General features: G+C 40.0%; 1 protein-coding gene across 3 annotated transcripts in view; it reads left to right on the top strand.

Moving 5' to 3' along the window:
- RGL1 (ral guanine nucleotide dissociation stimulator like 1) overlaps positions 1 to 25,535 on the top strand; it is a 205,325-nt gene that overhangs the window by 134,347 nt on the left and 45,443 nt on the right. For all 3 annotated transcript variants that reach the window (XM_039881255.1, XM_039881256.1, XM_039881257.1), the window contains one exon: positions 16,051 to 16,128. In XM_039881255.1, the coding sequence (XP_039737189.1) occupies positions 16,051 to 16,128 (78 nt within the window). The remainder of the gene's footprint in view (positions 1 to 16,050; positions 16,129 to 25,535) is intronic.

Raw genomic sequence — 25,535 nt, 5'->3', positions numbered from 1 at the left:
GCGCCAACCCCCGCTTCCCGCCCTCCCCAGAGAATGAGTGTGCCTCTCCCCACGCTCCCCCCACACCCTTATCAACTGCGGGTATTTTTAGCTCTACCATTGAAACCATCTCTGTCATTATCTGTCCATTGAAAAATAGCTCATTGTTTTAAAATATTTATTTCTTACATTTATAAATGAGGTTTAGCATCCTTATCAGGCCTCGTGTTTTCTATGAACTGTCTTTTCATATCCTTTACTTATTTTTATTTTGGACTATTGTCATCTAATTATTGATCATCTAATTTTAACTCTTTACATATTAACAAAATTAGTTTTTTGCTTATCATGTGTTGGAAATATTTTCCTGATTGGTCCCATAGGTTTAAAAGTTGTTTATTAATATTACTTTTTTATGAAGACATTTAAATATTTTTCATACAGTTATAGTTATCAGTTTTAAGAGAGGCCTTTAATAATCAAGTTCTAGTCCGGTGTAGAAAAGGTTATTGATAACAGTGGGTTTTTCTCAAGATATTTTCCTCAAAAATGCATACGGAGTGAAATTATTTGGATTATATGTTTATATTCAGGAACATTCACAAAATGTCTCTCCTTTATCATACGTTATCTGGTTATAACTCTGGACTTAGGTAGGAAGTTCTGCAGATTTTTGCATAGCAGCACTTTTAAAATATTAAGCCTAGAATATAACCCGTGGGATTAGTGAGCCATCTCTTTCATAGTTTGTTTGCTTGTATAATACCTCTCACCCAGAAATAGAACCTGAGGAATTATATGAATTTTCTCTTTACTAGTTCATATTTATAAAAAGGATGCACTATGCTAACTGTTGTCAGGCAGTATGAGGAAATAGGTCAACACATCAGAAACTCCTGAAAGTTTTCTTTTGAATGGGTGACCTCTTCTACTTCTGGGATAACTTCTGGGGTAACTTTATTGATAACACTGAGCAGTTATTGTGGCCGCAGTCGGTTACGGAGTGCACGTGGATTCCAGCTGTACACCACAAATAGTGGACACACGCACAGGAGCTAGAGCGTTTAGTCTGTGACTTGTGTACATCCAGCTTTTATTGAATGATTTAAAAAAAAAATCTCTTTGTCCTCCTATCATAGTGGGTAGACATTTTTGGATTTTTAAAACATTAACTAGATGACAATTATTAAATAATAGAATCAACATGAATTCAAATTATGTTTAATTCAAACTGTCATGTAAAGTATAACCGAACGAAGAGTTAAGGCTTATCCTGAACCATGTGTATGGGCTAGGGCTTGCCTTGAATTTAATCTCATAGTATAATTTTTTCTTGGTTCTGAAGTTAGTGGAATCAGCAAATACTGAAGCCTATAAAATACCCAGTGCTGCAAGATACCATATGGATGAAGAAGAAATATAAGACTTGGTTGGTTCTCACCCTTGTGGTGAATTTACTGTGAAGCTGCTGGTACTTAACCTCCAGAGACCCTCTCTTGCAATACCCTCTACGTAATTTACATTTATAATATTGTATTCTTTTTCTTAGAGAGCACCCCTGAAATTACATATGTTGGCCTTGCAAAACCTGGGTCCACCCTGAGAACTTAATATTTTCCTGCAAAAGATAAGGCTTACATTTATAAAACGAGTAGACAATTACTGAAGATGGTGTAAAAATGAAACTCAAACATGTTCAGAGAAGTAAATCCCGTTTATTTTGCTTCCTGTGCAGAAATTTGGATTTGTCCAGATACATACACAACACGAATATGTCTTTCTCACTCCATTTCCTACTCGCACTTAGATCTCATGACCAGATGTTAATCTTTGTTTCAGTTTAACCAAAATGCAGATTCTTCAATTGATTTGGAGTGGGGGTTAATGTCTATAACTGGAAGGTAAGCTATTAAGTTGCATGAACTTACCTTTCCCAAAGATAAACTTGATATACTATTTTCTTATTAGGAAATTATGGTAGACCTATTTGTGAGTCGCCGGTATAATTTTTAAAATGATTTCTTTTGGTTTCTTAATAATAGAGTGTTTATCTTTTGTGAATTTAACACTGAGCACTTATTATAGGATGTACTAATCCTATCCAGTCAAGAGTGGATTGAAGGCAGATGCTACAGTGTTTATTTCTCCCCAGAGAAAAGCTTATTTGAAATCAAGCTTTGATTTTCTTTAAGACCAAATCATGTGGCTTTTCTCTCATGGAACTATTTGCTTCTTGTGATTTTTTTTTAAAAAAAAATCTTTTTATAGTTGTTTTTTTTTTTTAATTCCGTTAATATGAGCATTTGTGATTGACCAGTAGACAGTGGTTTGAAGTCCCAGGTGGCCAATTCCATGTATTTGCTTTATCCTGTACTTGGGGTGATCAACGATTCACAAGGAATACTGTTTTCTGTGCTTTTCACCATGGCTCAGAGTTAGTTCTAGGGCTCACTGGCTTCCTTTTTATCTAAGAGAAAGTTTGAATTGCAGCTTAGCTATTTGTGTTGGGGCTTTGAGATTTTATCTTCTCTAACTTCAAACATGCATTCTACTTAAAAATGTATTCTTCCCACCATGCCATTAAAAAATAATAATAATAAGAGAGTTAGGTTCTACTGAAAATACCCAGCATCAAATGTAAGGAGAAACTTAAGTCAGCTAGTAATTCTCACTGAGAACCAAAAAAATGTTCGTACAAATATCTAGATTTTTTTTTTTTCTCAGACAGCTGTCACGTTAGCTACTCTTGGAATATTTCTTGATCATTCTCTTTCTCTGATCTGCATCTATGATATCTGAAGTATGCAAAATTCAAGAACAAGCAGAATAGGGGTGAACTATGTCTCCAGGAACTTATGCTAAGTCATTAATGGCACTCAGGTCACAGTTTGGAAAAGACTGAGCAATAATCTGAATTACCCCTTCATTTCAAGTGAGTTCTCCCAGTGGAAGACTTCTGGAGAGGATTAAAGTTGAAGCTATCCATAAACATTATGCTTTAAGACCAATCTGGCTTGAATTTGCTTGCTTAGGTCACAGAGAAGAGACTAATTCAGTGGGTCTTTGAACTTATTTCTTCTCCCCATGTTTGCTTGCCATACATTTTCACAGACTTTATCTCATTTAGTTCATTTATCATCATATCGCTCCCATGTTTATAGATGCCGATATTGAGACTCAGAAACATTCAATCAGTAAGTGGTAGAGCTGGAATTAAAACCACTTTTTTTCCCTGGCTTGGAAGCTTTCTCCAAGCGTACCATATCACTTCCTGTAATTTGTTAATGTCATATGTAAAGGGCAATTTGGGAATCCTCTTCAGCTATCCTTTTCTCTGCTACTTCAATTGATTTTCCTTGGAAACTGCGTTTCTTGAGGGACACTCCCTTCACACAGTTGTGAGCAATTCATTTGAACATCAGTGCTTCTATTCATTCATTCATTTATTCAAACAATATTTACCGTGTGTGTATTATGTACCATGGACTATATGGGGTGTCGTGTGGACACCCCATACAGTGGACAAACCAGTCATGACTCTTGCCCTCTTTGTGTTTAATGGTAAGTAGGGGAGAGTAACATTAAATCAGCATACAAATAAAAGTATGCAATTAAAATTGATAGAGTTCTTGGGAGATAAAGGCTAAGTTCCATGACAGAATCAATGGGACAGGATTTGGAGGGGTGGGTGGGTGGAAATAACCCAAAGAAAACTGGATGTTGGCCAGTGATCTTAGGAGGTTACATAGGTCATGGGCCATCAAAGGTCACTGTTGTATATGTGTGTCTGGAGTGTTTCTGTTTATTTGATGTGTTCAGAACAGATCCTTAACCTGAATCTGCTGCTTCCCAAAGAGGACTCTTCTTGGAGGACAGGCCATATACAAATGAGACAGCTTGGGAGGATTTATGCACATATGTTGCCACTGTGGGGATAACAATCTTAAATCCATACTTTATGACATCTGGAGTAGTAACACCTTCGTACGTAAAAGGATGATGCACCGACAGCCAGCGAGAAAGGGAGCTGTCCTCTCTACTGAAGCCAGTTCCTCTGCAGCATAGAGGAGTTGATCAAATATAAAATGAAAACATTTTATTTATTTCCACAGACTTTGTCATAAGTGCCAAATATGATGCCCTTTCCTTTCAGAGTTTTAGGATACTTTATGGGAGAAGCAGTTTTCCTGTCTTTTTTTTTTAGTCTTGAGATTTATGTGTGGTCCAGAATGAGGGCTGGGAGTCAGAAAATGAATTTGAGTCCAGTTTGCCCCCCTTACAAGCTCTGCAACATGGGGCACGTTACTTCATCTTGCTAGCTTCCATTTCCTTATTTATAAAATGAGAATGAAAAATAATCTTAATCTAGAGGGTTATTATGAGGTTTAAGTTTGATAATATAAAGTTATTGGTAAAGTGGCTGGCCAATATTAAGTGCTTAGGAGATTACCATTAGTTTTTCTTTTTTCATGGCACATACCACTGAAAATGATCTTTTCTTATTTATCTTGCTTATTTTTGGACTGTCTCCCCTACTCAGAGGCCATGTCTGTCTTGTTCACTTTCATACCCTTAGAAAAGAATGGTATCTGGCAGTAGGTGCTTAGGAACTGTTTGTCTAACAAATAAACAATAGTTATTATTATTCACGCCCTTATAAGCACTTGCATTGGAAGGCACAACAGTGAACATTACCCAGCCTCTGCCTACTTTTAGTGGGCGAGAGAAATAAATCTATAGACTCGTACTGTTACTGGCAAGGCATTGAGGGCTCATTGTGTACTTTTTTAGAAAAATAAACTTCATAGGGAATTTTTAGGCTCACAGCAAAATTGAGTACAAAGTACAGAGAGTTCTCATATACCTCCTGCCCCCGCACATGCCCCCGCTATCAGCATCCCCCACCGGAGTGGTACATTTGTTACAATCATTGACACATCATTATCACCCAAAGCCCATAGTTTACATTAGGGTTCGCTTTTGGTGATGTACATTCTGTGAGTCTGGACAAATGTATAATGTCACGTATGCAACACTATCGTGTCATACAGAATAGTTTCACTGTCCTAAAAATTTACTGTGTTCTGCCTATTTGTATTTTTTTCTCCTCACCCCCATCCCAGGCAATCACTGATTTTTTTTATTTTTTTTTAACTGCCTCCATAGATTTGTTTTTTCCAGAATGTCATATAGTTGGAATCATACAGTACGTAGCCATTTTAGATTGGCTTCTTTCAATTAGTAACATGCAGTTAAGGCTTCTTCATTGTCCTTTCATGGCTTGGTAGCTCATTTTTTACTGCTGAATAAGATTCCATTGTCTGGATTGACCACAGTTTATTTATCCATTCATCTACTGAAGGACATCTTGGTTGCTTCCGGGTTTTGGCAATTATGAGTAAAGGTGCTATAAACATCCATGTGCAGGTTTTCGTGTGGACATAAGTTTTCAGATCCTTTGGGTAAATACCAAGGAGCAAGAATGCTGGATCATATGAAGAGAGTTTTTTAGTTTTGTAAGAAACAGCTAAACTATCTTCCAAAGTGGCGGTGCCATTTTGCGTTCCCACTAGTAGTGAATGAGACTTCCTGTTCCATATCCTTGGCATCATTTGCTATTGTCTGTGTTTGGATTTTGGCCATTCTGATAGGTGTATAGTGGTATCTTACTGTATTTTTAATTTGCAGCTCTCTAATGGCATATAGTATTGAACATCTTTCCATGTGTTTCCTCGGTGAGGCCTCTTTTGAGGCCTTTTGCTCATTTTTTAATTTTGTTGTTTTCTTATTGTTGAGTTTTAAGAGTTTTTGTATATTTTGGATAACAGTCTCATATCAAATGTGTCTTTTACAAATACTTTCTCCAAGTCCGTGGTATGTCTTATCATTATTATGACACTGGTTTTTTTGCAGAGCAGAGCTTTTAATTTTAACGAAGTCGAGCTTATCAGTTTTTTCTTTCATGATTCATGCCGTTGGTGTTATATTTAAAAGGTCATTGTCATGCCCAAGGTTGTCAAGGGGTTTCTCCTATGTTAACTTCTAGAAGTTTTATTGTTTTATGTTTCACATTAGGTCTGTAATCCATTTTGTGTTAACTTTCGTGAAAGGTGCAAATTCTGCGTCTAGATTCATTTTTTTGCGTGCGGATGTCCAGTTGTTCCGTCATCTATCATTTGTGAAAAAGACTATCTTCGCTCCACTGCATTGACTTAGCTCTTTTGTCAAAGATGAGTTGACTCTCAGTTGCTCTGTAGTCCTGTGATTTCAGTGTTATGGTCAGCCTGTGCCCCTGGACTGTGAACTTCATCAGCGCTTCTGATTTTTTTTTCTCCTCCCTGAGGGAAAGGAGGCGTAGCGGGGCCTGGAGATGGGTATTTTCCTTCTCTAGGTAGGTTAGGCTCTGATAAAACTTCAGCAGGTTAGGCTCTGGTTGACTAGTGTCCCCCGAGGGCAGGCCTTGTTAAGAAGAACAGAGTGCTCTGGTATATTTCAAAATGATTCTTTTTCCCTTCCGTTGCTGGAAGAACCAGGAGATTTTTTCTCTGATATTTACTGTGGTGGCTTGTCTGTAGTTTTTGTCTCTCAGACTTGTCCACACTTGAGCTCCAGCAATTCATCAGAGTTTGGGTTTTCCTGCCCGGGCTCTGGTTCCCGCATAGGTTTCTTTTCCAATAAGGAGGGATTCTCTATACCTGTCTGCCTGTCGTTTCAGGTTTTGGGGGGTAATGGTTTGCCCTCTGACCTCTGTGATGGTTCTAAGAAGAGTTGTTGTGTTTTCAGTTTGTTCAGCTTTTTACTTGTCATCAGGATGGCGTGCTTACATCTAAGCTCCTCACATGATGGACCAGAAATGGAAGTTCTCTTTGGGCCATTTTTTAATTAGGTTCTTCTTCTTCTCATTGTTGAATTTTACAAGTTTTTGTATATTTTGCAGAACAGTTCTTTGTCAGATATGTCTTTTGCAAATATTTTCTCCCTGTCTGTGGCTGATGTCATTTTCTTGACTGAATGGGCACTTTTAAGAGAAATGCTTTTGCCCTGGGAGCAGCGAGGTTGTCGTAGTTAACCTCCTTTCGAAAGCTTATAACACGAATCCATTCAGCTTTCAAATGCTTTCTTAGCATGAGAAGCTGGGTAAGCATTTTTGGGATGCATACAATATGTTCCAAATTACTTTTTGTTAAACCTCACTTAAAAATAATTAAGTTTTTCTACTTAGTTCTAGAATTAGACTGGGCACTTGCCAAGTATTCCTGGCTTTGTGCTGACATGCAGTGCTCTTGGGATTCCCTTACTCTCTTCTCTTTTCATAGGAGGCGAGGTTTCTAATATCTTCCCTCTGCTCTTACAAGCCCAAGGAGAGGGAGTAATGAGCAGAGGGCGCTCGAGGGAGCAGATACTGGAATCCACCTACTTCGGGGGCCTCACAGCAGCTTACACTGGTGACCACACGTCACCTTCAGGTGCTGGTCTCTTACAGAAGTAACGCTTAAATTAAATGTTACGATTAAATTCATGACACAATTTTTCCTACACTTTTGTTTCTTCAAAGAGTTTTTTAGGTCTCACTTCTATTACTTACATAGGAAAGTTTTTCAAAATAATGCCATACTATTTTCTTAATTTATTTTAGCAACTCTGCCCCCCCGCCCCCCGCCAACTCCCCACAAGATCAAGTGGAAGCAGAGTGGTTCATCCATTTAGTTTTTTGTCCCACCGTGCATGAAAAAGTTGGGATTTATTAGTCAGTTGGCTCCAGGATGCTCATCCCACTCACAGAGTGAGGATTTCAGGAAATTCTCACATTGCTTTGTTTCCTTTTCTAGTTCAAAATACAGACATACTGGATAGTCTGACTAAGGCGAGAATTTCTTAGAAAATGGAGGCCGTTTCTTAAGATTTTTGTTGTAGCAGATGAGTTTAAATAGATTTTCTCTAGGTTTGTATGTGCATGACCCCTTAGGCAAGAAAACCCTTGAATGGTGTATATGTTATGAGTTTTTTAAAGAAGGCAGATTGCTGAAAGATAAATTGGACTCAGATCATATTTCCAGTGACTGTGAGGAATATGAAAATATTTTCTGATAAAAAAGAAAAGAGGATTATAACAAGGCCTGTGAGAATCTTTGGGTATCGAAATGCTTCTAACATCAAAAAAAAAACATTGAAAACTTTTGTAGAGTGTGCCTTTCATGAAGGTCCCATGCTCTCTCTGGTTCATTCTTTGTTAGCTGCAGAAAAACAGTTTAGATAATAAAACTATAGAAGACTTAACATTTATAATAGTTTACATACCCACCTCTGGCGGGCAGAATAGCAGCCCCCAAACACATCCAGTCTTACTCCCCAGAGCCTATGGATATGTGGGTTACATGGCAAAGCAGAATTAAGGTTGCAGATGGAATTAACGTTGCTAATCATCTGGCCTTAAAATTAGCAGATTATCTTGGATTATTTGGGTGGGTACAAGGGTCCCTACACAGGAAAGGTGGAGGCAAAAAAAGAGGGAAAAAGATCTGAGAATGGAGACAGAGTCAGATGCCGTATTGCTGGTTTTGAGGATGAAGGAGGGGGGCTGCGAGCCAAGGAGAGCTGGAGCCCGTAGAAGCTAGAAAAGACAATTAAATGGATTATATCCCAGAGGCTGTAAGGGAACACCTGCCGACACCTTGATTTTAGCTCGGTGAGACTCCTGTTGGACTTCTGACCTATACAACTATAAATTAATACATTTGTGTTGTTTAAGCCACTGAGTTTGTGGTACTTTGTTGTGGCAGCAGTAGAAAACTAACACAATACCAGTACACTTTTTGATTTATTAGAGACATTGCTCACAATTTGATAAGAAACAAGAAATTCTTGTGAGGGAGATTGCCTCCAAAAACTTAGTACTAGCTCACGGGCTCAAGGAAGCTGAAGGTCAGTTGTTGGTTGACTTTGACCTTGGCTTTGTTCAGGATAATATGCCTGTTCAGCTGTAGCCCACACACACACTCCTGGAAGTGCGGGTGGACACAAAGGATGGGGCTTAGCCTCACCATGGTACTCTTTCTCCCTGTATCTGTGCTATTGCTTTGGGTTGACCAGAAAAGTTTAATTTGGTCCTGTTTTAGAATTACAGCCAACCATAATCACAAGAGGGAAAATGGAAATAAGTTCTCTTCTCTGCTGGGTCAGTTGTCTCTGGTAAATCTTTACTTACGTTTGCCAAACAGACCCCACGTCACCCAGCAGCACCGTGGGAATTCTCTGTGGGAGCATGTGGTGACTGCAGAACCCTAGCTTTACGAGGTGGCGGCAATAGGCCTGTTAAAGTAGACACTAACGGATGCTGTCAGACTTCCCCACAGATCACAACCAGGCTAACCTTCTGTTCCCGAAATGAGATAAAAATGTTTCTATGAAGTAGCTCTTTTTTAAAGATTTCGCTTGGAAAAGGGAGGCAGGACATGCAGTTATTCTTCTTTTTTAGAAAAGAATACCAAATTGCCCAGCAGGTTTTAAAATAACATGCTTCTGTTTGGAGACTAAAAACAAAACGGATAAAAAATTAAAAGGCAAAGAGCATGTATTTCGAATGGTAACTGGAAAATTTTAAATTCAGCTTTCATAATCTAATGCCGTTTTTTTGACCATCTTTCAGCAGTTGGTGGGAGGGGTTGATCATAAACTCCTTTAAGAATTTGCTAAAAACCGTGGACCCTCTCTACGGTAAAAACTCATCGTCAGATTTTGCAAACTATTTGGGGGTTCTCAGATATCTGTATGTCCATCCGTAAGGGATGCTGGGTTATGACCTTCCTCTGCCCAAGCAAAGTCTCCCTAGCATGGGTGATAAGGGACAGGTAGGTGGCCATTACAGGTCAGAGGAGGGCACTGCTCCTAGTTTATATATCATGACGGGGCAAATATCTTAACTATGGTTCCAAAAAGTAAAATCATTAATTACATTAAAGTGAATTTAATGGTTTAATACAAGGTCTATCTCTGAATCTTTAAAAGGAAAAGGGACTGGCTGTTTTTGAGTTACTTTATGCTTTTTTTAATCACTTTTCTCTGACATTTCTGTGTGTATGTGTGTGTGTGTGTGTGTGTGTGTAAACCTAGTCCTTGAGAATGATATCAGGCCCTTAGTCCTGAGAAACATAATTCTTTTGCCTTTGGTTTCTGCCAAGGTTGCCGGTGAGTGCCAGTTCAGACAGAGTGACACCCTGTTGAGGTTTTGTAATCACAGGAGAAAGCAGTCCTCACCATGATGGGATTCCATGATCTTAACCCCATATTCACTGTGCGTGGCCTTGCGTAGCATTTTTCACAAGGTTCTTGAAGAGCTTTGCAGTAGCAGCTTTTGGTGGTTGGGGAAAACCGAGCCACAGGCTCGGACCGATTTGTTAATACGGCATTAATTCATCTTAAACCTGAGCAAATCTTGACTTGTTAACGGATGCTCCGATCGTCAGCGTGCTGCCTGCTCCCTGGCACGGGGCCCGATTTGTTTTCTGTCGTCCTTCACCGCAGCCTCAGGCTCGTAGCGTGCTAACAACGTGTGTTTGCAGTCGATTGTTTAGAACTGTCATGAACTGGCAGTGGAAGGAGGAGGTACCGGTGAGCCGCCCAGCTGTAGGGGCAGAAAATGGGCCAGAGAAGAGGAATGGTGGTTAGGCCTTGGAATGGACAGTAGAAGAAAGCATACAGCCAGGGCACGAAAGCCGTCGTGCTTAGGAAATAACTATAAATTTAGATGAGAAATAAGTTATAGCAAGAGACACCTTTCTGTTTTCTTTCTCTGTATGAATAGTGATTATAAAATCTTTATCCTTTTCTTGGTCTCCTCTTTAGGCAGTTGTGGGGTTGTGGTTATCGATAAAGGTAGTATTCTCGAGGAAAATTTACAGCATTTTGTAACTGTCAAGTGGAACGGAAATACCAGGTACTTTTTTTGGCCGTTAACGTTGCCTTGACCATCAGGGACCACTGAGGAGTGATGTGAATCCAAGGGCAAGGAAGGTGGGGGACTTTTCACAACAAATGCCCGGAGGGGAAGAGGGATGCTCTTTCTGAGTCTTCTAACTTTTTCTAATCATGGGAAAACTTCGCCTAGAGAACCAGACCTTATGAGCAGAAAGCATGCTGGCCCCTTTGTCCCGTCCTTGAACAACCGGCTCCACGGTGGCAGCACGAGCTTTCCAAGGTGGGCTTGGTGGCTGCAGCCCAGTTCTCAGGTCAGACTCGGGTGGAGAGGTGCCTACTGTGGAGGATATTATTTAGAGTGATTACAAACAACCCTCTTGTTGATCGGTAGGGTTCAGTCCACAGTCTTAATCAAGGCTTTACTTGGTGTTCTAGACATCTGCAGGCTATTTCGCCCGTGTCACTCTCCTGAGTCACGGTCGGCTTCTGAACATTTTTCTCATACCTGACCTATGTTTTTGTAGGTCGGTTAAAGGAAAACGCCTCTGATGTTCGTAGGCTGGGCTTTGTTAGGAAAGCAGAGGCCCAGAGGTCTTTGAGCCAGCAGCTTCATGTGAGGTCTCCGTTTCCTTGACTTCCTCCGCTCTGTTCTCTCATCATCCCCAGTGAGTAGCTTCTTTCCTACTCTTCCCTCCCCAGCCTGCCTTTTACTCATGGAAGTAGAGGTATCAATTCATTTAGCAAATGTTTACTGAGTGTCACTAAGAGCAGGCTCTAGTCCAGGCTCAGGGGATATAGCAGGAAGCAGGATAAAAGACTAGAACCAAAGTCCTTACCATGACCTGCCAGGCCCTCACGATCTGTCCTTGTCACCTCCATGTCCTGGTTTTCTCTCCCTTGGCTTACTCTGTTCTGCGCCCTCGTCTCTGGCCTTCTTGGTGTTCTTTAAGCACACCATCCCTCCGCCGCTGCCGGGCCTTTGCACCAGCTCTCCTCCGTGCTTGGAAGACTCTTCCCGGGGAGAAACTGCATATGTAGCCCACGCCCTCACCTTCTGGAGGATTTTACTTAATTGTCCTATTCACATTGGACCTCCCCTCACCTGAAGCAGACACTTCTGACCCTCCAGTCATGTCTGATCATTTTTACCAGCTTTCTTTTTCTCCATTGCACTTTTCACTCTCTGGCTTAGTATATATCAACTAATTATTAGTTTCCTGTCGCCCTCCTTGACAGTCACGCTCCATGAAATCAGTGGCTTTGGTTTGCTGTATCCCCCAATGCCCAGACTAGTACCTGGACAGGCCTTAAGAAATATTCATTGAATGAGGATGAAATGAGTGAAAGAATGTTTGACTTAGTGAATGAATGAAAAGCTCAAGGTTTCTAACCTCAAAGAATTTATAACCTGGTGGGGGGAGACATAAAATAAACAGAATAGCTATAGCTTGTGTGGTAGGGTGGTAACCCAGAAGCTTGTAAGTTTGACTGTCAAGGTTCAAGTCCCTGCTCCACTTATTAGCTGCATTTTCAAGGGCAAATTACTTAAGCTCTCTGGACCTCATTTTCTCATCTTTAAAATCAGAATAATCATAATTCCACCCTATAGGATTATTATGGGATTTAAATAAAAAAAAATTCATATAAGGTGCTTAGCAGAGTATCTGGCATATAACAAGCTTTTGATAATTATTAATTGCTATTATTATTGGATCACTTACCAGAATCAAGTAGAGCCTGAAAAGTCCTTCAGGGTTACCCCCATCCTGGTCTGGGGTTACTGAGACTTTTCCATTGGGGAGCAAATGATAGAAAGTCACCCCACCAGAAAGACTGTCCCCGGAGACAACTTTATCTCAGGGTTTCTTTGAACCACAAATGCCCCTGAGTCTTCCTTCAAATGCATGTTAAACACTTCATCTGCCCAGATGGGCTCCAAATAATATATCTATCCCTTCTGGAAAAAAATTGTTTCCTGTTTAAATATTAGCAACCAGTTAAACATTATGGTTTTTTTTTCTTCTTCTTTTTCTAGTAATTTTTAGGCCGCAGTAAATAATTGCTTAAGGCAGTACAGAGAACATCATGTTAAAAGTCATTCTGACAATTTGTGTTTTAATTTAAGTTTTACGAGTTATCATGCAAAGAAGGGCAGCTGCTCATTGGTAAGTCTCCTTAAGAGGTTAAAGCTTTGATCTTAAATCCTGGCGAGGCTTTGCAGAAATTGGAGGTGACGTTGTTGACAGGCTTGTCCGTAGCTATTTTACTGCCATTAATTAAACACACTCAAACACCCTTTATTTACTTCTCTGGAGTAAATGAATTGAACTTGATTTTGGTTTTTGATGAGAAGCTATGAGAGGGTCCAGGAAACATCAAAGAAACACTCTTAATCTCATGAAACGGACTCTCAAATGACCTAGCTTGAACATTAAAGAATTTTTGATTCCAATGCTGGTCTAGCTTCCTTACTGTAAAGCATTAATTCTCCTTAATGATAAGAAAAATTCAAGGGCAATTAATCCCAGTCCATTAAGTTCCAGAGGGTTATAGGCCCTTTAATTATATCTCACTTCTAAAGGTCTCCTTTGTAAAATTGTATTTACGTTTTTTGCATTTTCATAGTGCTTACACCTTTAAAATTTCTGCTTTAAGATCTTAAAATCTTATTTTTTCGCATTTTAATTTTAGACTTTTTGGAATAATTACAGCTGTCCTAAAACTTCCTTTTGCTCCCGAACCTTTAGAAATGAAGGCACCGACAGGTTAAGACACCTGAGTACACATAAAGCCAGATGGTGCCTTTGCAGAGACAAATTTGAACCTTGTAGTTGGGAGGTCTGTTTTCATGTCTGCTTAGGGAACCCCACGAAATGACTTATTTGATCCCAAACAGTGGCCATCGCTATGCCTGTTAGATGGAGCAAAGTTAGAGATGTCTGCACCTGAGCACCTGGACCACGTGCTCTGCCACTCATGCGTTATTAATGATGTTTTTTATCGGTCTCCAAATTATCATTAAAAAAAATCAATCTGGTCCTGACTTTGAACCTGTACTCTGATGGCCAGGAGAAATATCCGTGTGATCTCAGTGCATGTTCTGAGGAGATAGTATCAGGTTGATTAACGAGAGAGAACTCCTCTCACCAGTGTAGGCTGCTTTGTCCTTCTTGACACCATCTGACTGTCCTGTGGCATCACATGCTGGGAGAGGAACTGTGAGAGATGTCAGTGCCATCCCAACTAGCATCTCAGCTTTGAGTCTGAAAAAGGCAGAGAAAGGGCAGCAGGGTGAGAAGCTAAAGTCAAGACAAGGAATAGGAAGATCCAGAAACTTTTAGTACAGACATCTCTGAAAAGAAAAAATCCCAGGTGCAGTAAAATGCACGTCTTTTCCTGGTAAGAGTTTTTCCTTTTTTATTTCTCTCTCTCATAACTCCCAGTTGGAAGATAAAAGATGTAATATTTCCAGAATAACCAGAGGGAGAATTAATAGACTAACACGAATGTGACAAAAACAAAGATTTTAGTCACTGGCAGTTTATGGATCACGCTAGTCAGATAGGTAGAAGATACGGTGGCTTTCAGAGAGCCCACTCTTCACTGCGCCCACCTTAACCTTTCCTACTTGAGTCAACCACGAAACCTGTTGCGAGAGAACGTGAGCCCGTGGCTTACTACGATGGCCAACAAGAGAGCCAGAACTTCCACTTGTTTATTTACTAGGAATCTCATTTCCCATCGCTGCCTTGCTCACATGGGGCTGAGCAAATCTGACCAAATTCTTATCTTGGAAGAGCAAAGGGTATGAAAATCAGATATTATATGATCTGGAAGCCCTCTAAATAGCAGGTGCAGGACAGAGCAAGAGGAACAGGGAGGGCGGAGGCCAGTGGAAAATATTTTCTGGAGGCCAAGAAGTCCATAAGGCTGATGAGCTCGACAAAGGAGCAGGTGGGTGGGAGGAGGGGCAAAGCCTAAGGGCACAAACTGGAACCTACGGACGGGAGATAAGGGGACCAGATGGACTGCATTCGGTCCAACCAGATGGTGGGCTTTTATTTTTAAAAGGATTTGTAAATCCTGGGAACCAGGAACCATAAGGGTAGTGGGACCGTTAATCCCATTAGTAGAAGACAAAAGTGTGCTCTTTAAAAATGTAAACCCACTAATTATAGAATTTCTATTATCAAAGCTTTGGGACAGACTGCCAGCTTGGGAAACTCCAAGGAATCTCTGACTTCTTCTTTGATGGGAAGAGAAACTGCAGAAATAGTCTAGGCATTATAAGTTCATATAAAGACTCCTTCTGAAGAATTTCAAGTAAACTTACTACATGTACATTCTGATCCAAATTAAACATAATATATTTGTATGAAAATAGGCTTGCTTACATACAGAGTTGGAAGAATAGCTAACAGTGTAATTCGGGACCGATCAATTATGTAGTAAATTTTGAGTATGTAATGAGCCACATTTTAAAGTTTGAAGCACCTATTGCTTTCCAAAATATTGTACGCCTGTGTCCCCCTTCTGTAGGTGCTGTGTCTAGATCTGCCTGACCTCAGAGCACCCTCAGCTGCAATCCTGGTTACCGAGTCATGAGAATTCTGTTCTTCGGTCCTTGTCTCTATCCGACCCTTTGCTTGAGGGTCCAGAATTATTTCCATAACCCTTTTCCAATGGGACTCACCCTCAAAGACATCACAGTCATTAAGCATAGGGTGGAGTTGTTATTTTGTGCTCATGTGTGGCACGGATGTGAAAACTATTCAAGCAGAGCCGCATCTGATGGATACAGCAGAGGGGCCAGGAGTATAGGCTTGTGTGCTCGAGACCTCATGAAAGATCATGTAATATCTGATTTTCCTGCTAAGACGAAAGTCCCGATTCCATTTAAAAAATTCAAATGATGTGATGTATTATGAGAAAGTTTTAAGTAGCGTAATTCATTGTGAAATCACTCTTCTGTTTAGAATATACAGATAAACCCATTAAGTCAATATCAACCATACGGTCTCATTTTTTGATGCTGTTTTATAAAGATGTTTTTCCTTAATTACTCCTGAAAAGAGTAACTGTTATTTTGTGGTTGAAATTGAACAGAGTTGCTTTGCAGCATTATTGACTGGGTTTTGTTTGTTTTCATCTGTGAAGGTATGGAAACCTGACAAGTCCAAACTGTGAAGAAGATGGAAGCCAAAGTTCATCAGAGTCAAGGACGGTGATCAGGAAGTGAGTCTGTCTCTTCTCTGCATTGCAAGCCCTCAGTTAAGACTTACTCTCTTGAAAGAACGCAGTTTGAATTTTTTATTCCTTTGGAATGTTGCCATGTTTTTTTTCCCCATAATACATAAGAGCATAGAATTATTATTATGATTATTATTATTATTATTATTTACTATTTAACAGTATTCCTTTACTCATCCAGTAAAAATGTATTGAGCACCTACTGTCTGCCAGGCCCTGTGCTAAAGGATACAGCCATGAACAAAATTATTAAGTCCTACCTCTTATGAAGTTTATATTTTAGCAGAGAGAAAGACAAAGAATCCACACAAAATAAAGAATCCACACAAAAAAGGAGGAAGGAGGAAAGGGGGCTAGATCCGGGTGGAGCGCTTGATTCACGGAGGGTACCAGGAATGGGCTTCTGATCTGGTGACACGGAGCACAGACCTGGATGTGGTGCAGGCTAGGCCTCGTGAATATCCGGGGCAAAGAGAATATGGGCAAGGCTACGGCGGGAGGGGAGTGAGCCTGGTACCCAGTGAGCGAAATGGCACTTGCTAGAGGATGAGATTTGTAAGGTAGTGGGGGCCCTAGATTACGTGGGGACCCAAAGGCCTTGAGAAGGGCGTCGAATTTTGTTCTGAGGAAGAAAGAAGCACTTAGGAGGTTTTGAGGAGAACAGTGCCGTGGCCTGATTTGTGTTTTTAAAGGCTTACTTTGGCTCTGCGGAAGATAGTTAATGCTGATGAGAATGATCTCGGAGTCAAGCAGGAAACATCCACGATGCAGGGGCGGGGCCCCCACTATAGCAGTGCCGTTCTTGTGTAGATGAGCTACAGGTCAGAGTGCCTGAAGCCACTCGTCGTGGCAGATATTTTTTTCAGAACTGAAAGTGTGGGAGGTGATCCTATAGAATTTTTAAATCAAAGGATCGACTGATCAGCTTTTTCTTAAGGAGCCAGGGATGTGAAGGTTAGAAAAGTGTCTTTTTAACTCCCAAATTAGGCTTCAGGTCGTCGTATACTCTTCTTGGGGGAGCTATAACTCCGGGAAACCAGACACAACAGTGCAGATAGATATTTGAAGGCCAAGTGTGAGATGTGGTGAGTGGAACAAATACTTTATTCCTAGAGAGTTTGGGGAAGGCTTCTTGGAGGTGACATTCGAGGTCAGCCTTGAAGGATGGTGAAGATTCGGTGGTAGAGCCATCCAGGCAGAAGGAACAGTGGGACCAGATCAGGGACACGCATGTACATGACATTTGGGGAACAACACAGAATCACTGTGGCTGCTTCACGGTGTGTATGGGTTGGGTGAGTGCAGTTAGTGGAGCTGAAGCTAGATTGGGATTATACCGTGAGTGGCTTTAATTTCTTACAAGAGAATTTGGACTTTCCCTAGTAAGCAGTGGACAGTCAGCCCCAAAAAGCTTGTAGAGGAGGAAAATAATGAGATAGATGATATCGGAGAATAGACTAGATTTAGCGCCTTCTTGCTTAAAACGTGGTCAGTGGACCAGCAGCATCAGCATCACCTGGGGACTAAGAAATGCAGAATCTCAGGCCCCACCTAGACCTAGATTAGAATCTGTATTTTAACAAGATCCTCAAGCGATTGCTGTGCACTTTTGAGAATCATAGAATTAGAGGGGTTTTATTATTGTTAATTTTTGTTATTCATGCAAATTAACTGCGATAATAATTTTTTACAGAAGACTTCTTTATAATGAATATTTTTAAGCGTATACGAAAGAAGAGATAATGTAAGAATTGAGTGGCCAGCTTGTCCGATGTAAACTCGACCTGTGACCAGACTCAGAAATGAGCACGTTGTTATCCCCGTATTTGGGAATTAAGTCAAATCTAGAGCTTCCATTCAACTAGCCACCTGCATGCTCCGAGGAGAGTTACAGTCTGAAAAATACCCAAGGCTTTTCTGTTTCCCAGGGGGTGTTTTGAGATTAAATAGGTTTCTGGGATTTAGCAGTTAAAGAAAATTAATTTGTACCCTGGATGTGAAGAGTCATGCTCATTGTTTTAAAGGCCCGTTATTATAAAACTTCATTGAAATTCATTGTACACCAGGAGCAGCAGCGTGGGTGAAGCTCCAGGATAAGCTGTTTCACAGGGCTTTACAGTTTGAAGCACAGGAGGCCTTGACAAAGAGCTTCACACAGCACCCCCCTGAGGGGTCCGTCGTCTGGGGACAGTGGTCAATGAATTAGAGCCTCACAATGAATTAGTAGAAAGTTCTTGACCCTTTTCCTCACACCGAGTTGCCTTTTTAAAAAATTAGGCCTGGTGAAAATATGCCACTTCATTTTATAATGGGTCGCTCTGTCCTGCAAATGCTGGAATGCCGAAGTCCCTTCTCCCTGCTGACCTCTGTCTTCCGCTTCCCCTGCCACTGTCTTCCTCACGGTTCTCCGCCCCCACTCTGACTGCCTTTATAATTTGTCATCTCACTACACTGTTATCTTTCTGCTCTTTTTTTTTCTAAAAAAAAAAAAAGATTACTTCTATTATTTCTATGACTAGACAGAGTCCCTGCTTTGTCTTTCTGAGAGCGAAATCAAGGGAGCACCCTCTCCATTCCACATGGAACGTATTGAAAGTGTCTTGAGCACCCCAGAGCTCTGGCATCTGGCTTGTGGCACCGATTGAAGGCTTCCTGGTGACTACAAGATGTGTAGGAGATAAGACTGTATGGCAGTTCTCAATGGGACGATTTTGCCTTCAGGACATTTGGCAATATCTGGAGAAATTTTGATTTCAACGTGGTGGGGGGACGTTATTGGCATCCAGTAGGTAGAAGCCAAGATTGCTGTGAAATGTTCTATAATGCACAAGACTGTCCTCCATCTCCCACAATAGAGAATTATCTGACTTTAAAGGTCAACGGTGCTTATGTAAGAAACACTGCTATATGGTGATGAGGCTGCATCCTCAAGTGAGAACTATCTTTATGAATAAATATATGTAAAAATAGGACTATGCCTATTTGAAAATTTATTTATTGATATCCCTTCTTACGATTAGGTGACTCAAATGCCAGCCTCCTGGAAGGTGAAGGGCCCTGGATAAGGAGCCTGGGGAACTCAGATTCAAGCTCCTCCCTGATCACTCTGTCACTTACCAGCCATATGGCCTAGTCACTTTACCTCTCTCTGTTTCACTTTCCTTACTTGAAAATTGAGTGCTTGGAATATATGATCTTTGAGGTTCTTTTAAGTTTAATGATGTCCAGGATAAAATTTATTTAGCTTTCTCTTTACCTTTTTAAAAATACAAATAAATGTCAGAAACAGAGATATAGTCCAAATATTATATTGAATATTTGGGAAGTACCCTTGACTGCTTTTTGCTGTTGGAAAGACTATGGAACTGGTTTTGATAAAAATAGGAAGAACAAATAGACAGCTTCTTTGACTTGTTATTATTCGTGACATCACAAGTGCTCACCATGGTCACCGATGAGGAGCTGAGTCAAAGCACCAGATTGTGGGGTAAGGCGAGGATGGCAAAACGACCTTTGTTTTCCTTTGCTTTGACTCTGTCTTGTGATTTCAGGTGGGAAACAGACGGCAGGAATTCAGTTTCATTCTAAGAGGTAAACATCCTGTTTTAGGGCAGATGCCTTCAGTTTTGGAGAGTTAGGGGTAGGATGGGGGTGGGAAATCGCTGTTGAGTTTAACCGTGGACAGAAAAATGCTCAACTATTGTTTGGTTCTTCAGTTTTTGCTGTAAGCACAGAGCAAGGCTTACATGTTATACAGGCTCCCAAGTCCTGAGATAACAGTCTTTCCTGTATTTCTAAATATGGATCTAATCGACCTTGCGGAGAATAAAAGGACTTAAAAGAAGGAAAACGTGGAATGACAGATGAACCAGTCAGGATGAAAGATTGGCTTCTGGTGTCTTAGACCACAAGTGACTAGTGTTCTTTATGCATTTCAAAAGAATCAGATTGTACTGTGACTCCCACTTGTAACTCCAGCCCCAAGTGTGCCCAGGTCAGGCTTTGTGCAATATCGAGAAACTTTAAAGTTATCTTGCTAAAACAAGAATTCTTTCCTTTGCAAGGAATTTAACTTCTAAGGCATCTAGATGTTGGAATCTCTGCCATCCAGTGATTTTTTTTGATATAAGCACTAGACCGATGGCTGTAATAAGGCCTATCATGTTTATTTCTACAATCCCCAAACTTGCCACTGTTTGGAAATCAAGAAACTCATTTTCTGAGACAAAGGAAAACATCTCTGCCCGCATTCATTCTACCTGTGCCTTTTCCCTCCTTCCTGCTGACATTTTTGCATGATAAAATGTTGTCTATTTGGAATAATAAAATCAACCAGATGGAAAAATGAAGCTTTCTCTAGTACAGATTTGTTCTAATCATTGAATTCAGAAGTCAAGAGAAGGTAAAGAAGGGGTAGTCACCATGCAGAGTCTTGTCACCGTGAATCTTCATTCTCTGAAATGGAGCTGAGATTAGAATATCTATGTACACGTAACTTTATTTAAAGAGATTTAAAACTCCTCAGGAAATGGCACTTCTTTCTTTCTTTCTTTCTTTTTCTTAATGGCTAGTATAATCTTGACATTGCTTCTGCTTCCTTTTTTTGGACTGACTCTCATCACTTCTCTTCTGGAATGGCGTGTTTTGTTTTCTCAGACTTCACCATAGCAGTGCTTTAAACTGTTGAAACCATCCTGCTTTCAACTCCGCACATTCAGATGATATGAATGTCATTCTTGTAATCTTTTCCCAGAAGTTGTAAACAGTGACACTAGATTTTAGTCACTGGTAAAATAGTAGTTATCTAAGACATTGGAAACACTTTAAAGAAAAGGGAGATGAGTTAAAGAAAGTTGGCTCTGATTCTTTAATGTCTGGGAAAGCTTTACAGCAGAAAGTATTAAAAAATATCTTCCCAGAGAGTTTGCAACCAATATTGATTCCAGAAAATTCAAATACTGTACGAAGACAATTGAAATTAATCTGAGTGGTTGTAACAAAAATGAGGAGAATAGAGAGGGGTGAGAACAGAGCAAAAATAAAATGTAAAACTTTGAATTTAGAGAGTTAAAGGCTATGATGTCAAAGGAATCTTTTTAAAAAGTAAAAGTTTAATAAAACAAAAGAAGAAATGGAAAAGTAGTACGCTACATAAAAGAATCTGTCTGGTATTATCTTTAAAACATCCATACTGGACAAAGGAAACTACAATTATAGTTTTAAAAATAATTGAAATTTTGAATCAAAATTGTTCATTTAAGAGAAGAGAGTAGGCCCCCAAGCAGACATTCCTTTTCTAACAGTTAAGGAGGAGAAAAACAACATCAATAGTGATATGAAAAGAAGAAAAACCAGTCACCTGAGAATCTTCTAGGGTGTTTTACATTTTAGATAAAGGGATACAGACATCACAACCAGACCGTCACTTGATTCGCCCTGTATCCTCCTAGATGATGAAAATGTTGATAAGCCACCATCACCACCCTGGCCGCCACCACTGGTGACAGTCTGTGGTGTGCTGACTAGTGTAAAGCATTCTGCTAGGCACTTAGTGTCTTCTTTTACCATCACAGATAGGCTGTGTGATATTGTCCTCATTTTATAAGTGTGTAAACTGAGGCTTCAGAAAAAGCAGCTTGTTGAGAGAGAGGTCTGGTATTGGAACTCAGGTATAACTGACTCCAAGACCTGGGCTTCTCACCGTTTTGCTCCCGGACCTGCCATTTTACAAAGAGCATTAGGATCTCATGCTCGAGATGTCCCCCTACATTTGCCATATCACAGTAATAGGGCCACCGACAGAACTGCATGAAGAACTAGGTTATAGTTTGTGACTAACGTTTTCGCTTGTCAGCACTCAGAGATCTTTTAGTTGGGGATTATCTCCTTTATTTTGCCAGGCTTTATTATTGAATGGGCACCCTGAGCAAGGTCCCCAAACAGCAGCTAGGAATGTAGAAGTCAGGCTTGTTTCCTGGGTAGGGAGATGGTTTATAGGAAGTGAGAAAGAAGAAGGAAGCCCAGATTGGTCAGCCCATGAGTCCGAGTGCCCGCTTCCTGTTCTTGGTGCCCTGTAGCATCTGTCATCACCAATGGAAACTCCATTCTAATGACGAAAGCTATAGACGACCTCAGCAAGTTTATCATTAGAGGCCTATTTTTACCATAAAGCTCCCTTCTTGGACTGTGAGGAAATGGAAAATAATGAGTTATTGAGGTCCCTGAAAAATAATCTTGGTGAGTGGCAATGTCCCTTTCTGATAATAATAGCTAGAATAAATTGGCCGCTTCGTAGGAATAGTCTCTCTGTTAAGTACTGTATACCCTTTAATATTCTCATTACTCTATGTATTAATAGTCTCATTTTACAGATGAGGAATCTGAGTCATAGAGAGGTTAAGGTGCACGTCCTTAACCTTCTATGTAATTCTCTTAAGTACCTAGACTGGACTCTCTTGTTCATCCACTTTTTTAAAGACTTTTTAAACAACAGTTTTTGATTGATATAAAATTTGACCAGATAGTACAGAGTTCCCATATACCTCCCTCATAGTTTCCCCTATTCTTAACTTTTTACATTAGAATAGTACCCTTGTTATAATTCATGAACCAATATTGATACATAATTAACTACAGTCCATAGTTGGTTCAGATTTCCTTACCTTTTTCCTAAAGTCCTTCTTCTCTTCTAGGATCTCATTCAGATCTAGATCTAGTTGTCTTATCTCCCTCGGCTCCTCTTGACTGTGACAGTTTCTCAGACTTTTCTTGTTTTTGATGACCTTGATGGTTCTGATGAGTACTGATAAGTACTGGTCATATATTGTAAGATGCTCCTTTATTGGAATTTTTTTCATAATTAGATAGATATATTTCACATAACTAGACTGAATTTATGAGGCTTTGAGAGGAACATCTCAGAGATAAAGTGCCATTCCCATCACATGATATCAAGCATACATACTGTCAACATGATTTCTGACTGCTTTGGCCTTGTTCACCTGACCGAAGTCATATTTTTCAGATTTCTCTATGGGAAACATCGTTTCCCCCTTCCTTTCCATACTATACTGTTTGGAAAGAAGTCACTATGCACAACCCACACCGAATGAGTGGGCAGTTATACTCCCACTCTTTTAAGGTGAAGTATCTACCTAATTTATTTGGAAAACTTCTGCATGGGAGATTCGTCTTCTGCATTTATTAATTTATTTAATCATTTATTTAAATCAGTGTAGACTCATGGATATTTATTATATGCTTCAGGTTATAATACAATGCTACTCTGTTTTGTTGCTCAGATTGTTCCAGCTTTGGCTTTTGGGAGCTCTTTTGGTTGACTCTTGTGTCACTTTGATATACCCCCATCATTGTGGGTTTCTTTGTTTTTTTGACTCTTTCCTTACTTTATGGCACCACAAGATGCTCTAGGCTCATCTTGTATGTTTCCTACCCCAGGCCTACAATCAGCCATTTCTTCAAGGAGACCCGATTCTTTTTATTGGAGAATGGTAGTAGAAACCAAGATCTGGGTGCTGAGTGTGCCCACTGCTACTGGAGTGTCACTTATTTTAGACCCTCTGAGCTAATGGGGCTAGGAAATTATGTATACTAATTATGGGGCTAGGAAATTATGTATACTAATTATGTAAATATGCATATTTATAAATATTTCTTTGTATAACCATCTGTATCTATATTATGTCGAATATGAATTTTTACTGATGTCTCCAACTTTGATCCATTGCCAGGTGGATCATTCTAGCCTCTTCCTTTTGCTTCTTTGTAAATTTTCTCTCCAACAGAGAGAAAACTAGTCTCTACCATCTGCCATCCATTTACTTAATCATTCAATTTCCAGGATATCTGTGTAGCAGTATCAGAATTGTTAATTCACACCTGTGGGAAAGAGCTTTTATCAACTAGACGAGTATGGTGCTTGTGTGTAGTTCTTTTTGCCTTTACTGCCAGTCTTACGGACTGCAGTTCTTCTTTTATAAATAATAAAAATAACTGATATTTTTTTAACGTTCCCTATGTCCTAGAGACTCTTCTAAATATATATATGTTCTATATTAGGCCTCTCAATAACTCTGTGAAGAGGGATCTATTGATATCCCATTTTACAGATGAGGAAGTAAGGCATAAAGAGGTTAGGTTACAGCCACAGAACCAGGATCCCGGTTAGTCTGCTCCAGAGACTGTGTTTAATCGCATTGGCTATTCTGCTCATGAAAAGTAGGCATTAGTTTTTTCTCTTTTCCAATAGAATGCAGCCACTGACTATGGTTTGGTGATATGGCTTTAAGTCTATGCACAGTAAGTCTCTTCAATTTCTGTGAATTTACCTTTGGGTGCCAGGGCCTGCACATGTGGTTGGGGAATGAAAGACAGATGTGTAAACACCCTTGACTTTGATAATTGGTTTTGAACTTAACCTCCTACTCTTGGCCCTTTCTACCCATATTTATTCTGTATTTCTGTGCATCCTTCCTACCACAATCCTTTTCTTCCTCCTCCTTGCCTTGGAACTTTGTCCCTTCTTTAAGTGCCTCATGGCCCCTCTCTGGCTTGTATGCCCTGTACTTGTCTTCTGGGGCTTAGCTCTCACTCTGGCTTTGTTTGCATTTATTTCTCTGGGCCTCTCTTAATTCTTCTTTCACTTTCTCCCCCAGTGTTCTAATCCCTACTCACCACTAGTACCAAAATGTACAATGGAAAGTACAAGAAAGCATTGCAAGATGACCTTGACACGTTCAGATAATAATGTTTCCATCCATTCCAGGCTTTTTCAGAAAAAAAAAAAAAAGAATTTCTTTACCTTCCTTTGTTCTTTCTCATCAAGAAAACCATCTAGCCGGAGGTCTGAGAGTCAGCCTCTATCTGGCATCCTTCCCTGAAACAGAAAAACTGTTCTGTGACTAGGAGAACGAGGTGGAGGGTCCAGCTCAGAGTCAAAGTCAAGGTTACTTTGCTTTCTTTCCCTGAAGGGCAAGGTGCATTGGCTCCCACACTCAGGACTTGGCAGTGTCGCGGGCCACATTGCTTCCGAGGCCCACCCTTTATGGAGATCTTCTTACCTTTTCATTATCTACATCAGGAACAGATTCAGTTCTTGGAGAATATTCTAAAATAGAAAAATATTTTGCTGCTTTTAAAAAATAGTTCCATGTCTTATCTTCTGCTGATGATTAAGTAACAATAAATTTATCTCAAATAGATTTCTGGGGAGAGAAAAGATCTCTAAAGGAACAGACTTATTCCTTTTGTCATGGTAATTCTATTTCTTGGCTTAGAGGTTTTACAAATCATGGGAGAGATGACTCATCCTAGAAAATTTTTTATTAAACATTTTACCAATTCTAGAGTATTTTACTACTCATGGGATTTTA

Source organism: Pteropus medius, unplaced genomic scaffold, assembly GCF_902729225.1.
Source record: "Pteropus medius unplaced genomic scaffold, Ma_sr-lr_union100, whole genome shotgun sequence".
In the NCBI taxonomy this organism is placed as follows: Eukaryota; Metazoa; Chordata; class Mammalia; order Chiroptera; family Pteropodidae; genus Pteropus; species Pteropus medius.
The sequence above is the reverse complement of the archived record's forward strand: the minus strand, read 5'-3'. Positions and strand labels throughout refer to the sequence as shown.